Source organism: Nannobrachium achirus, assembly GCF_963921795.1.
Source record: "Nannobrachium achirus genome assembly, chromosome: 9".
Taxonomy (NCBI): Eukaryota; Metazoa; Chordata; class Actinopteri; order Myctophiformes; family Myctophidae; genus Nannobrachium; species Nannobrachium achirus.
The window spans coordinates 48829577-48845633 of record NC_137818.1 but is presented as its reverse complement, the minus strand read 5'-3'; the positions used below and the strand labels follow the sequence as shown (position 1 = coordinate 48845633).

General features: G+C 40.6%; 1 protein-coding gene across 1 annotated transcript in view; it reads right to left on the bottom strand.

Moving 5' to 3' along the window:
• Positions 1–5438: 5438 nt before the first annotated feature.
• ptpn11b (protein tyrosine phosphatase non-receptor type 11b) overlaps positions 5439–16057 on the bottom strand; it is a 72580-nt gene continuing 61961 nt past the window's right edge. The window contains 5 exon segments of the mRNA XM_080733986.1: positions 5439–6986; positions 10477–10612; positions 11919–12025; positions 14697–14848; positions 15829–15896. Of these exon segments, the coding sequence (XP_080590112.1) occupies positions 10525–10612; positions 11919–12025; positions 14697–14848; positions 15829–15896 (415 nt within the window). The 3' untranslated portion in view covers positions 5439–6986; positions 10477–10524.

Sequence of the window (16057 nt, the reverse complement as noted above, 5' to 3'; positions counted from 1 at the left end):
GGAAAAAATAATTTTAATTTTCCGATCTACGGTTCAAGAGTTACGGGGCAAAACGTAAAGTGGGCCGTTCTAGCGCCACCATGAGGCCGAGTGATGTAATTATTTTTCGATTCATTCTTAAAATCATTATGAATCTCCTCTCCGAGGTTTGAAACTGTAGCTCCTATGGTTTACGAGAGAAAAATACTTGAAAGTGATTTCTTGCATTGTCCCATTATAAGTCAATGGGGACAATTAAGCGCCGTTTTTTGCCGATTACGTCGGCATGGTAAGGCGGATCGGAACGAAAGGTAATAGAACACCATTCCCGGCCGAGCCGCACATTTTGATGTATATATTGCGCGAGTGGCGTAAATGGTGCGGCACTAGTTACGCGCCGAAGTCAGGCTACATACACACAGACACACAGACAGACACACACACACACAGACCCACACAGCCACGTATAGGGAGCTGCACACAGCTCCAAAAAGTGAGTCCCAAAATCAAGGCGAAACACCTGGAAAAAAGTGAGTCCCATCAAGGCGAAACCCTATGGGCGAAACACCCGGAACTCCACAACAAGGGTCTGGGGTTCCTATATTTCCAATATTTCCCTGTGTTCTGTTAATTTCTTTTACATGTTTGATACAAACATGTTTTGATTACATTTTTTATCAGGCATGCTTTAGCGTGGGTACAATTTCAGCCTTAAAATGCCAAATGGTGTACAGATTTGATGCAAAGTAAGACATCAATCTTTAAGTCATTACTTCAGTGAATATCTGTTTGATCTTGCATGCATTGCCCACACACCCAAAGCAGACCCCGCCTCGACCACGGCCAGATTTGAACAAACCTATTAAAGGTACTGTGCATCACAGACCTCATTACTAGTCCGCTGCGCCAGCACGGCAAGGTCATCTCACAATGTTTTCTGTACTGGTTTTGAAGTTATTCTGCTGGAAATCAGTCTTTAAAGTAAGATCTTCAGTGGGGCTTGAACCCACAGCGTCTGTATCATTAGCTCAGTATATGCTACCTTTATGTCCTATGTGACTTACTATGGCTCCATAGCACAGAGGAAAGAACTTTGCCTAGAGAACCAAGGGTTGGAGGTTCAAGACCTGTTTTTGACGTATCCTAGTTGCTCCCAGTGAGTTGGTTGGTTTTCCTCTGCCATCATGAATATGGGTGAATGTAAGTGCCTTTATGGATAAAGGTGTTTTTTATAACTACGTATTTTTTTGTTTTAACTTTGAACAATGTGTGGAACAATAGTGGTTCTCTAAGTGGGCTCTGCAAAGGGGGTTCCAGAGGAATGTGGATGTGGAGTGGTATTGTATTGTTCGATACAGGGTCATTCGGTTCAGTATTCGATATTCGGTTTGATATGTTGCACCCCTAATATATATCAATATATATATATATATATATATATATATATACACACACACACACACACACACACACACACACACACACACAAAAGCACATAGGCCTATATGAGCATAATTCACGTATCATCAGCCTATAGTTCCTTCATAGATCTTTATTAAAACTATTCATCATTGAAATCATGTGCTGCCATTCATAGCAGAGTCATTGCATCAGCAGTTTTTGAACAGATTTATACTTGGTTGTACGACGCAGTCGCGTGGCAAAGAAAAAAGCAGATTTACAAGCTCACGTGCAGTGGTGTAAAAAGTACACATTTTTTCAACTAAAGTAAAAGTATTAATACCACAATGTAGAAATACTCCATTACAAGTAAAGGTCCGGAATATAAAAAAAGAAAAGTACAAAAGTATTGGCATCAAAATCTACTTGAAGTACAGAAAGTAAAAGTGCTCAATATGCAGAATATTCAATTTCAAGATTTGAAAATGTATAAAAATCGTATTTTTATAACATAGAGGATCTACAAGCTCATAATGCATTGTGACGTATTCAAATAGCCGTTGTGAGCTTGTAGATCGGCTATTTGTACTACTTCTTAAACTTTTTTTACATTAATTTATTGAAATTATTAGATTTTTTCCATTTTATTTATCAAATACTTTTGAAAAACTGTTGGAATTGTTTTGAGTTGATTTTATTTAAACTTTTAAAAATATTTTGTAAAAACACATTTTATTTTTTAAATGTAGGAAACAGAAAGAAAAAGGGACATTTACTCGTGACCCATAAAAATTGGTCCGCGACCCACTAATGGGTCCCAACCCAGTGTTTTGGGAACCAGTGCTTTTTACACCACTGCTCACACGTTGCAGCAGTGAGACAGACACATTGTGTGTGAGCTTGTAGATCTGCTATTGTTTTGCCACGCGACTGCGTGGTACAACACAGGATAAACGATTAGGCGTTTGGGCAGAGCCAGTGCAATAGAGAGAGGGAAACATGGGAACAATCAAACAGCACGGTTCAAATCAGGCAAGGAATAACAACATTATACAAATAAATGTTAACAATAATAAAAAAAGACAGTATCGACATCATATTCAAGTAGAATTTCAAGAGGACAAAACAAAGAAAGAAAATAAGTGATATTCATTTACACCTCTGTGTACTTCAGGGTTCCCCAATAGGCGGCCCGCGGGCCATATTGCGGCCCACGGGGGGGCTACTGTCTGGCCCCCACCAACCAAGAGCAGCAACAACAACACTAGTATATCGTCGTTGTCGGGTGGAAATCTCGTATCTCCAAATTTGTACGTTCTTTCGCAAATCATACAAGGCCGTCGCACAAAAGTAGTGAAAACAGCAGATCTACAAGCACACAACGCCTCGCACCGCGAGGCGTTGTGTGCTTGAAGATCGGCTGTTTTCACTAGTTTAAATCATTTTTAAAATGATAAATTCAAAACGAACGGTTTTGGACATACAAGATTTTCACCCGACAACGACGAAAACGGTCGCTGGAGTAGTGGGAACGCCACTGTCGCCCCCTGCAATGTTGTGGCCCTCGGCTTGGTACCCAAGACATAATTCGGCCCTTGGGGAAAACTAATTGGGGAACCCTGGTGTACTGTTTAGCTTTCAAACCTGGCTGTGAATTTAGTCAGTGGCTTATGAACACGATCATTCCTTACAAAGTACAAAATGTGTGAACGAGAAAAAAGAAAACAATTATAAAGGTACAATTTGAAAGACTAAAGATAAAATCTGAATATAGACAACACTGATGGCATATAACATTAGCTAGTGCAGTACCAAAATACTTCCCCAGCTGACAGACTTCCACACAGCCACAGGCCACATAGCCTGCAGCCCACGATCCAGCAGTTTTTCAAGTATTTAAGCGTCGATATTTCATCACATAATAAAAAAAGGAAGAAAAAAAGGGGGAAAAACTTGACCCATAGAGGCAAAGTGAAAAAAAAATTAAACAAATCTGAATATGTCAACCACAAAAAAAGCGCAAAGAAAAATGGAAACAAAGCCAAAAAAATAGGTCGTTTCTCCTAGGATTGGGTTGACGGGTGCAACAGGTAAGGGAATCCTGTCACTTCTCAAGTGTTCATAAAAACAATGCCCAACTTCCAGTGAAATTTCCTTCAAACAATAATAGAAAAGGTCCTTTTGTACACCTACTCACAAGGACAGGTGCGTAGGAGAAAAACAAGCCAATGTGAAAAACAGTTACCTGAAGGTCAATTGGACCGAAACATTGTTCTCCATTCAATAAAGTAGACAGTGTGCTGGATAATGAAACTGGTCAATGCTGTAAAGACATGCACTATAGTCTTTTGTACAAATATTGACCATCTTCAATCCCTCAGCAATAATTTATGGAAGGAAAACTCAAGACTAATTTATGATTAATCGAACGACAAAAATCAACACATTTCCAGCAAAATGTTTTTTTAAACTTCAACATTTTGTGTGATTTGGTGACGTTTGTAAAACAGTGACAGTAAAAATACAAATGGAACCAAACAGACCCTTTGGGTATGCAACTCAGAATGTGTACAAATATAACCAAATGGACCCTTATGGGTCCACCTGGTTCCGTTTGTACACTCTCAGTTAAATTAGCACTGAGGATTTCCCAGTGTATATTGGGGTCCCAAAGATCAAATACAAATAAATCAAAGTGAGGGTCCTTGAAATTAAAAAGGGTGAGAATCAGTGGTTACAACAGAACAATTTGAGAGAGTGACTTCATCGCTGAAGGCTAAAGTCTCGACACGAGGCTTTATTTTCTCTAACAATCCTACATGCTAAGAATAGTTGACAATCTGTCAGACACAGTGCAGCACCACTGTGTTCCCCCGTTATCAGCCCACTGTCAACAGGCCTGGATTACAGCCGTCCCATAAATTACTTTCTGGAGACAAATCTGGGTTCGTTAATCTTCGGTTGATGGCCCATCTGTCCAAGGACACAGGGAGGCACTGCAGTCGGCCTTAAGCCCGAGTTGTACGTAGTCGCGCGAGGGTGTTGCACACCGGAATAAAGCCGATCTACAAGCTCACAAAGCACTACAGTACAACACGTTGTGAACATTTAGATCGGCTATTACTTATACTTGAGATTGTAGATCAGCTATATTTAGTTGCGAGACAAAACGAGACAAACTAAGTATAAATGAGACACTACTGCGCCCGGCCGCAGACCGTCTTTAAGTGTCTCCTCTCTCTTCCTTCATGTTCCTTCTCGTCTCCCGGGTGACAGATGTTCAACCACAGAAGCCATTGTGATTAATATGTGTGTGTGGGAGGGGGGATGGATCACACTACATTCAAGAATCCTCTCCACCGTAGCACTGCTTTAACCATTTGAGCCCTAGAATCATTCACTGAAAATAGCAGATCTACAAGCTGTTGCAATGCTACACGTGAGCTTTTGGATCTGTTATTGTCGGTGAAGAGTTTTGGTGCCGTGCCAACTCAGGTCTGTTTTGCAGGGTCTCCAAGTTGCCAATGACAATGTTAACGCAATGTGCAACCCAAACGCAATGCTGGTTAGGTGAGTTGTGCTTTGGAACGATAGTCTGTCACTTGACTGCTTTTTAAATGTAGAAAAATCTAAATGTATAATAATAATCATTATTAACTATTTAAAAGAAAGTCACACAAATATTACTAAAATAATACAGTATCTCCAAGAGACTAATCAAAATGAGAGGGTCTACCAAAACAAAGATTGTTATGGATGTGTGCAGTGGGACCAGCTAGAAGCCATTTCTACACTGCGAGAGGCTTTTTTTGAGCGGTGGTCACACCGTCTCCATAGCGTGGCCGTGTGTGTATCCGTGCGTGTGTGTCTGTCTGTCTGTCTGTCTGTGTGTCTGTAGCCTCTGGTGTATGTAGCCTGAGTACCCTGGGTGACCAGAGAGTTGAGTCTAGCCTGGCCTGTGCATCAACTGCAACACACACACACACACACACACACACACACACACACACACACACACACACACACACACACACACAGGGGGGGGAAGGGGGGGGGGGGGGTTGGTGGGTAAACCACCGCTCAGTTCACACGGGTGTGATTTTGTTTTACCACCAGAAATAAGCCAAAAATAAGCTCTTAACCTGCGGCCCTTTAGCTAAACAGTTTAGCTAAGCCTGTCAGTTGAACCAGAACAAGAGGGAAAAAAAGATAGATGTTCTTGTTGTTACATTGGCACAAGAGACACAGGTGGGAAAGCGAACACACAAAAAAGACATTCTGTCACATCTTCAAAAGAAATGTTCACATTTACTCCCAGAATTATAACGGAGTAAATCTGGACTTTTGGACATTTTCCAGACCAAGGACTTGGTCCTGCTAGTGCCTTGTGGTACCGTAGCGGGTTACATAACTTGCCTTTGCCATCACTCAGCGGCTACTTTAATAATCGGCACAGCTGGACAGACCGAACGTAGAGAAACCTGTCTTTGACAACCGGTGAAGACACAGCGAAGTGAAGGAGACGGAGCACATTCTGGCACAGAGGGCTGAAGACTGCTTAGCTTTGACCTGTTGTATCCTGTCCAGCTGTGGTCAGAGCTTGCCGGACATCACTTTTACATCGACGGCAGTGGTGGAAAAAGTACTCAACCGCAGTACTTGAGTCAAAGTATAGATAGGCCTGCTCCTGGTCAAACATCAACTACAAGTGCAAGTTGCTCTGTCAAATCTTGAACTTAAAAGTACTCGAGTTCTTGCTTTTGTTTACTTAAGTAGCCTACATGCTTCTAAATATACTTGAGTATTCAAAAGTACACATTTTAAGTGCATATTCCTTTAAATATCAATGCGTTGTATTAAAATGTTGCCGTTTTCCACAAAAACTGCAAAGATTTACCAGAAGTAAAAAAGAAGCTTACAGTGCTTGTGTAGATCTGCGATTTTCACTACATTTTAAACAGGGCTTAAGTGGTTTATTCATAATGTACTTTTTCCCTTCCTAGAAATGTAGCAGAGTCAAAAGTACAATATTTATCTTTGAAATATAATCGAGGGAAAGTCACGAGTATATAAAAAAATAACTCAAGTAAAGTAAAGTACAGATACTAGTACGGATACTTTTTACTTAAGGACAGTACTCAAGTACTTTGTTAATGTCCACCACTAATGGACGGTGCGTCAGAATGTGAGAGGACACGGTTTGTTTCTAGCATCAGTCGGATATAACATCAGAATGAAGTGTCACAACAGTCGTGCGAGAGTGGCAGGAGTTCATCGACAAGGCACGTCATTGTTTCATGGGGGAATCTGTCGACATTTGCATCAGTTACTGTACGTGTGTGTGTGTGGAGATAGAGAGAGAGAAACAAGGGCCCAGCAAGGCAACCCCTGTAGTGCTCCATGCAGGGTGTGCTGAGGCTCTGGACAGACCTCGGGACAGACAGCATTAGAAGGGGCATTTAGGAGTATTGGGGCGGTGGGAGGGGAGTTCGCAGCAAAACCACCTTCACCCCAGGCAAGGTCCACTGTTCTGGGATGCAGGGCCGGAGCGCCACAGACCCCCCCGCGGATCTTCCAGCGCTGACGAAGCAGCATATCCGCCGAAACTGCAAGCGAACACAAGCAGAGGCGCATGCACGCGTTAATTACAGTCGCTCATAATTATTATAATTATTCTGCCCCCGGCCGCACATATCCAGCAAAGATCAGCACGAACTCAGCTTTTTCCTTTCTTTTTTTTCCCCCACACACCTCTTTCAGTGAGAGAGTCAGAGAGAGATCATTTTTTGGACTGATATAAGTGCTGATTGCCTTGAAAATAATTAAAATAGGTCACCCCTCGTTCCCGAAACCGAGAAAATGAGTTTGACTTTCGCTATGCACTCAGGTCAAATTCTTCTGTGTTTGCCTCCATACTGTCGCTGTCGGGTGGAAACCTTGTATGTGCAAAAACTGTACTTTTTCAGGAACATTTAAAAAACAATCTGTGCTCCAATGGAGCCAATGTAGGGCTAGTTATTATTTTTCTCACAAGCTCTTTATTTGTCATTGGTTCAATATTTATAAAACCCAAAGACACACTGTCACTTTAAGCTCACTTTTTGTTAGCTTTTCTGCTATTTCCACTAGTTTTGCATGACACTGTTGTATGACATTAATTAATGGGGATTCAAAAATAGCAGATATACAAGCTCACAGCGCGGCACTTGCGTTCCATTTTTGAAAAATCCTGACAATTTGTGCAAGTCTTGGAATATATTGACCCGATTCTACAAATGTCTCCTAAATCCTATCAGGTTTCTGAAAAACCTATGTTTCTATGTCAGTGGTGTTCAAACATTTTCATGTGAAGGACCCCCAAAATGATATGCATTTAGCCACGGACCCCCATCCCAAAATATTTAATTCCAGGGACCCCCAGAAGCAAAATTTGAGTTACAAAGGTTCAGTTTAAAACTACATATATTCAAAGATTTGCATACATTTTCAAGATAAAAAAATAGCAGATGTACAAGATCGCAGCGCGGCACCGAGGGCCATGCTGTGAGCTTGTATATCTGCTATTTTTAAGCATAAAATAATGGTTAAAGTAATAGGTCCCCTACTCGATGAAATATGGAGATACAAGGTTTCTGCCCCGACAGCAATGTTATACGTGTGTGTGCGTGCGTGTGCGTGTGTGTGTGTGTTTGTGTGTGTGTTTGTGTGTGTGTGTGTGTGTGTGTGTGTGTGTGTGTGTGTGTGTGTGTGTGTGTGTGTGTGTGTGTGTGTGTGTGTGTGTGTGTGTGTGTGTGTGTGTGTTTGTGTGTGTGTGTGTGTGTGCCAGGATGGCATAAGTCCTTATCAGCACAGCTGACAAAGGTTTTCATTCAACGACAATATAGTTATGCCAAGACCCAACAAGAACGCCCTTGTTCCTCCGCCCTGTACCAAATCCTCCCTGTACCTCCTTGTTTCAAAAGACTTAACATGAACATTACTCCAGCAGGTAAATGTCCCAGGAGATGATTTAGAGATTTTCTTCTAAAGGGCACGCGGAACATTTCATTTAAAGTCATACTGTGTAACATTCACTTAGTGTGTTTTTTTTTTTCTTCTTCTTTTTTTGGGGGGGGCGACACCTACTGATACAGTGTTTGGCTAGACAGATCAGAATGATGGCAAAAACAAACAAACAAGCATTATGTCCGGGTAGAATGTCTATGGATATCTACTCTATATTAAATAAATAATATAGCCTATTATATATATGTCTGATAGTCATTAACAGTGTCCTGTTCTTCCACATGTAAGGTTAATGAATGATACAGCTCCAATGCGATGCTGCAGGCATTATACATCCGGAAAAAACATTTTTGGTTCTGTTGATGTCATGATGATTTGGTCTATATGGAAGGAACCCATAAAAACGAAATCTAATATGTTTCGGAAAGCAACATTACGTTAAAACGTTAAAATACAAAAATAAATGTCCAGTATATTGCAGTGCCTACGTCATTTATGCACAAGTGTCGAACCTCGCGATTACAAATAGTATTTAATCGTGTTTAGAGAAACACATGTATGTGGGATGGTTATTGTGAAAATTATACAAGTGAAAGATTTTTGTACATGTAGTATGACTTCAAGCGACAGTTGAACGCTTGATTTATTGTGACTGTAGGTCGCAGATTACTATCACGACCGTCACATCTTTACTGTATCTGTATGGGTAACGCTTGTGTATGGGTAACGGTGTAGTGCTGACCTTTGCAGAAAAGTCGATCTTCTAGCCCAAAAATAAACAGCTCAAAATTGCTCGCAACCAACACTGCAGCGCACGGTGAGCGTGTTGCGTGCGACACGATGGGCCACCAAATAACACCCAGGCTTTATGTTCCAAAACAGCTTTAGAAATGTAAGCTAGGTGATATGACTAAATTATACTGTATATGTGACTTAAAGGGATATTACACTTTCAAAAAAACTTTTAGGTCTAATCAGGCTTGTATGAACACCCTGAACAGTTTTTAATTTTCTTCATTCAGTATTTAGATATTTGATGTAAATGTTACCAGCTCCAACACGCCCAGGCCCTCTCCACATACACACCCATTGTAACTTCAAACTCCATTTTAACCATGATAGATTCATTAAAAACACCCATTATCTTTTCTGGTGACTCATAATACCCTCCTAATACGTGAGCAGACCGTGTTTTTTCAATAACCTTTTTCTTTTATTTTTAATAATTCTTTGGGAAAATGGAAAACATTAAATACAATAATATTTTATTGAAAATAAATGAAAAAAGTTATTGAAAAAACACGGTCTGCTCACGTATTAGGAGGGTATTATGAGTCACCAGAAAAAATAATGTGTGTTTTTAATGAATCTATCATGGTTAAAATGGAGTTTGAAGTTACAATGGGTGTGTATGTGGAGAGGGCCTGGGCGTGTTGGAGCTGGTAACATTTACATCAAATATCTAAATACTGAATGAAGAAAATTAAAAACTGTTCAGGGTGTTCATACAAGCCTGATTAGACCATACAATGACCAAAAGTTTTTTGAAAGTGTAATATCCCTTTAAGCCATTTAGGCCTGAACGCATTATTACGGAATATCTCATGCTTTAAATATGAAAAAAATAGCAGATATACAAGCTCACAGCGCGGCACCGAGTAGATTGTGCTTGTAGATCTACTATTTTTGAAAATTTGTGCAAATCTTTGAATATTTTGACCCGATTCTATAAGTGTCTTCTAAAGGTTTTTTTCTTTTTTAACTATGTTTCTGTCAGTGGTTGTCAAAATGTTTCATGCCACGGACCCCCATCTCAAAATATGTTGTTCTAGGGACCCCCCCATCTCAAAATATTGTATCAGGGACCCCCCAGAAGCAAATATTTGAGTTACAAAAGTTCGCTTTTAAAAAGATATATTCAAAGACTATATATATATATATATATATATATATATATATATATATATATATCACGGTTTTTCAAAAATAGAAGATCTACAAGCTCGCAGCGCGGCACCGTGAGCTTGTAGATCTGCTATTTTTCAATAGTTAAAGCATTCAACAATTCTAGGCCTAAATTAAAGCACTCACACAGAGGCAGAGAGAGAGGCAGAAGCAGAGGTCCCTCCGGTGGTGTCTTCACCTCCTGGTGTTAGCGCTCACAGACGACATTGGACTCTTAATGTTGATGTTCTCGTACACGCCACTCGACTCGTCATTTGTCACCCTGCAGAACGCCAGCACACACAGACAAGAGACAACACACCAGTTACTGTATGTCGTCACTGTCGCGCAGAAACCTTGTATCTCCAAGTTAAAAATGCGCACGTTTTTTTTTCATCTTTTCATCACACAAGACCGTCGCACAAAACTAGTGAAAATAGCCGATCTACAAGCACACAACGCCTCGCTAGCGCGAGGCGTTGTGTGCTTGTAGACCGGCTATTTTCACTATTTTAAATCTTTTTTTAAAAGGTAAATACAAAACAAACTCTTTTGGACATGCAAGGTTTCCATCCCTAAACAACGATATACAATAATCCTTTTTCCGCAGTCTAAAATACTCTATGCCTATAGTGACGGGTTGGTAGAGGTTTATATTGAATTTGATGCTTTGACTTTAAAGTAAAAATATAAAATGCATTGTGGTGTTCTACGGGAGGGATGCAAAGTGAAATGCATGCTAAGTTTGGGATGGTTCCAAAACTCTTTAACATGAGTGGAATTTGCTGCACCGACAATGTTGCTTCAGCATTTACGCGCCAATCACCACATCTCAACACGTGATAATAATATAGATAGATAGATAGATAGATAGATAGATAGATACCTTTATTATTCCAAGGGGGAAATTCAGTAATATGTCATAGGACTGAAGCTCACATACTGCTTTTGCATGTTACATAATGTAAAAAAACCTGGTTATTTACTTAACGGATTCAATTCTTCTTTTTGCATAATAATAATGCCTGTTTGTGCATTCACAGATACTGTTCAAGACCCTTGAGAGTTGCTAGATGTCTGAAGCTGTCACAGTTTAACCACATTAGCTCCATATAATTTACTTATTATAAAAATAGCAGATCTAAAAGCTCAAAACAAGGTTTTACTGCCCACAAGCTCTACGACAGAATATAATCGCTTTGCAACCTTTGTAGTTTATAATGGCATGTGATTACATACGGTATATTCTGCTTCACAACACTTACAGTACACATCTACAGTTCTACACAATAAAATTGAATTGGCTGAAAATGCTCCAACAAGTTAGTTTAAGTTTATTTTCAAGCCATGCTGTTTCAGCTAGAGATAACAATCCTCATTCTAGACTACAGGCTGACTAGAGGGCGGACAGAAGGTGGGGAACTTTTTCATATTTGTGGATATCAGCCCTAAGGTATATAAATGACAGTTTAATGTTGAAAATGGGTGGTATTCCCCTTTAAGATGTTCCTCATTTTGCCGAGGACCCCCTGGAGCCGCCTCAAAGAACCCCAGTTTGAGACACGCTGGTCAAGGGAGGGGATACTCACACTGACACAGAAGAGGAGCGAGACGGTGCAATACTGGTTTTGGACCTGGAGTTGGTCATCTGTGGATATTTGATATTGGAGTACTCTCTCTCCTTGGTCTTGTTTCTCTGCAAGGTCAGCACAAGGAAAACACATACTGTAAGTAAACATACGTTCTGTCGCGGTGGTGCTCAAACCTTTTTGGCTCACCACGGCCACCCTGAATCACAATCCCTTTGTGGTACCTTACATTTACTGTAGTGTATGTCATATTACGGTACATAAATATGTAAATCATCCCCCCCCCCCCTAAGATACAGTATGTCACAAGGAAAACTTGAGAGATATCTCTTTCCGTTAGGACAGATTGAAAATGACTTTATAGTTTAAACTCTTACATTTTTATCCCACGATTTTGTAACCCATTTTTCACTGTAATCCTGAGCGCTACCTTCCCGAACTGAGCTAATGCTTCCTTCAATACATGAGGAGAGTGTAGGCCACTTCTTATCACCTGACAGGGGGGAGTTTCCCTGGTTTGGACGTAGCGTGTGGAAGGAACACGTTATTCCAAACAGTTCCATTCCATCAGGCGCCCCGACTGGCCAGAGGGAGGCAGTATAGAGACCAGGATAAAATGACTCTATACTTGACTTTTATATTATTTATATTTCCAAATATTATCAAAGTATTCTGGCGGCACCCCTGGACTTATGTCATGGCACGCAAGCAGGGCTTTGAGAAACCCTGCTGTGTGGAAGCAAAGACCACAGAGAGTGTTTCAGGGGGAAACACACGCAGAAATGCCTTTTGGGGACCTTTAAAGACATGACGACATTAAAAGTCGTCCTGTTGTTCTGACTGTCATAGCATAGGCAGCTAAGAAGGCCTCAGTGTTATTTGATCTATTTGTTACACTAGAAGGTGGAAATTAATCCATTTCCCGGCAGTTTTTACAGAAAGTCTTTGTGTCGGTGTACCCTACACGTGAGAAACATGCCCCGCCCCATCCTATACACAATACAGACACGTGAATATGATCGCATTACTGTACATCTGCTCTGTGTGTAACGTCATGTTAACACTGTGATTCTCAACCTTTCAAGGACCTCCAGTTTGACATACACTGGGGACTGTTTCCCAAATAGTGGGTCAGGGGACCCATCTTTGGGGTGCGGACACATTTTTTATGGGTCGCAATGTAATTTTTGTTATATTGTGTTTTTTTTGAGCGGTGGTTACACCGTCTCCTATACGTGGCCGTGTGTGTATGCGTGTGTGTGTGCGTGTGTGCGTGTGTGTGTGTCTGTATGTAGCCTGCAGGCCTGCAGTACCTTTTATGACCACACATGTTAAGGGAGGGGCGCTGTTGTTCAGGCCAGGCCAGACCAGGCACACACACACACACGCACGCACACACACACACACACACACAGGGGGGAGGGGGGGGGGGGGGGGGGGGGGGGTAAACCACCGCTACATACATCCAGCACATTCATTTCATCATACAAGGTCCACTATAGGGCAAACTCAACCCACGTCTCTTAGCAGGTAGTCAATCAAAGTAAACGTAAAAGAAATGTCAAATAACATAAAATGTAATTCAAATAAAATCTTATATTAGCGACATGAGTAAGCCATTTAAACCAGTTGTCCATGAAAATCTCCCCCTAAAGTTAAATGTGATTCTCTCCATATAATAAATATATTATTCTCTCCATAATAAATATATTATGCAATGTAATTTTTTCTGGTTTCCTACATAATTTCTTTTTAGCATGAACCAAAAAAACTAAACTTTTCATCAATTAAACACAATTACGACATGAAAAGTATTTCAGAAATAAAATGAAAAAATGTAATGCTTTCCATAAATACATTTTTTTTAAGTTTAAGAAGTAGGTAGTACATAGTAGTACGCACTAGTTTGGGCCTCGAGGGCAAACATCTAATTTCTCTTTTGGGTCTTGAGCTAAAAAGTTTGGGAACCGAATTAGGCCACAGACTGCTGTTTGATCCAGTGTTTTAAATCTAGCATCCGCAGAGTTCATTGAAAAGGGCCTATGTGATATTTCTTAGTTGAGAACAAAAGGGTTTTGCAAAAAAAGAAAAGTTAAGTATATATTCCAAACAATTCTGTAAAACAAACTGTAAAACATGAGCAACACGTGAGGACGTCACACACTCTGCTCCACCATACAACTGCTTCAATGTTTAACTTTGTGTGTTGTCTAGGAATAGTCTACGGTCGTATGCTGTGTAAACAGAATGCTCTGCAATGTCATGCTGTACTAGGACTGGGCAGTTAACCCAACATATACCCAAACTGACATTTAGAAACCAATGACTGACTTAATCTTGCTCATGTAGGTTAATTGAATAATCGTGAAAAATACATTTTAAAAAAAGGGTGAGAATTACTGATTTCGGCCACGTTTATGCAGAGATGGTCTCTAGAGAAAATGGCAAAATAAAATGTCAGATATGCCGTCCGTTTAGACAACAACAGCGTATGTTGGCTCACGCTAAGTGAGGATGTAAACAAAAAGCCATGTGAGAGGAAGTCGACCGTGTTTGGTGTTTTCTGTTCTCATCTTTGTGAAATACTGTGCAGCGTTTACTCGCAGAGCGAGTGTGTTTGTGTCTCACCGCGGTGCGGTCCCCGCTGACCCAAGCGGGAGCCACCGCGACAACCGTGCTTTGCCTGAAAGGCCCTTAAACGTGGGCTGAGAAGAACATTTGTAAAATCTGCCTCAGTTCTTAAATAATTGTTCATTAATAAAAGTAATTATAACTAACCTGCTCCTCCTCCAGCCTCTTCTGGGCGGTGTCTATGTACTGCTGCACCGCCATGTAGATGAACTTGTACTGAGCCTCTGTCTGCACCATGCCGGACCGCTGCTGCCGCACCCTCTGGATGGTCTTAGGGATGTCTATGTCACAGTCTAGACCTGGACACACCGGGGTGGAAGATTGATTGATTTGTAAAGATTTTATTCGAATGTTGCATAAGAAGAGTTACAGTTTCCTGACAGTACAGTTCACTGGTACAAGGTCAACTAAAAGGAGATCGTAGTAAGCTTTACTGCTTATGTACACTTCATGTATCTCATATATAACATTGAAAGACAGATGGCTAGAATACAGTACTATGCATAGGATATCATCAATAAAATAAAATAAAAATAAATAATTGCAGTGGAGCAAAACGTATTATATTTGCCTTTGAGATGTAGTGGAGTAGAAGTAAAAGTACTGAAAATTGGAAATACTCCAGTAAAGTCAAAAATACCTCAAAAGTATACTTAAGTACATCAATTGATTAGATGTACTTGGTTACTTTACACCACTGCCTGATACACATGCGCGCACACACACACGCACACACACGCACGCACGCACGCACACGCACACACACACACACACACACACACACACACACACACACACACACACACACAGTAGAAGTATAATTTTAGAGTGAATCACAAGAGAATTCCAAAGGTTACAGGCAGACATAAAGGGCTGGAAAGAAGTCAGAGGTCATGCTATTTATGTAATGACAACTGAGTTGGGGATGAGTTTCACGTTTTGTTTGAGTGCAAGAATATTAGCATTATGAATTTTAGACAAAAATAATTGCCAAAGTACTAAAAAGCCAAAAGTTCCATATAAATTGGGAGCTTTTCTGAAAAACTTTTTATAATGCATGCCATGCCCTTCGCTATGTCTCTATGAATATTGTTATGTATTGTATACTGTAATTAAAAAAACATGTGCTGAGTGTGCTCCATACCACGTGAACATGGTCTTGAGTTAAATAAATGATCAACAGTCCTTACAACACAAGTAATTATATATAGCTTTAGTGGATGAATTAACTTTATGGGTTTGATTGTGTACCAGCACTTCCATGTGCAGTTGTCTCTACCTTGCCGGTTGATGATATCAATTAGGATGTCGATGACAATAATGGTACCCGTCCTTCCGATGCCTGCACTGCAGAGACAAAGGACACAAAATGTCACACGGTGTTCTGCACCCAAGAACACGCCCCTCACCGACATTACAGTACATTACCACATCACCAACAATACACCACCATACACCATACACATTGGTGGATTCACACACTGGACTACATTGAACATTTAGTACCC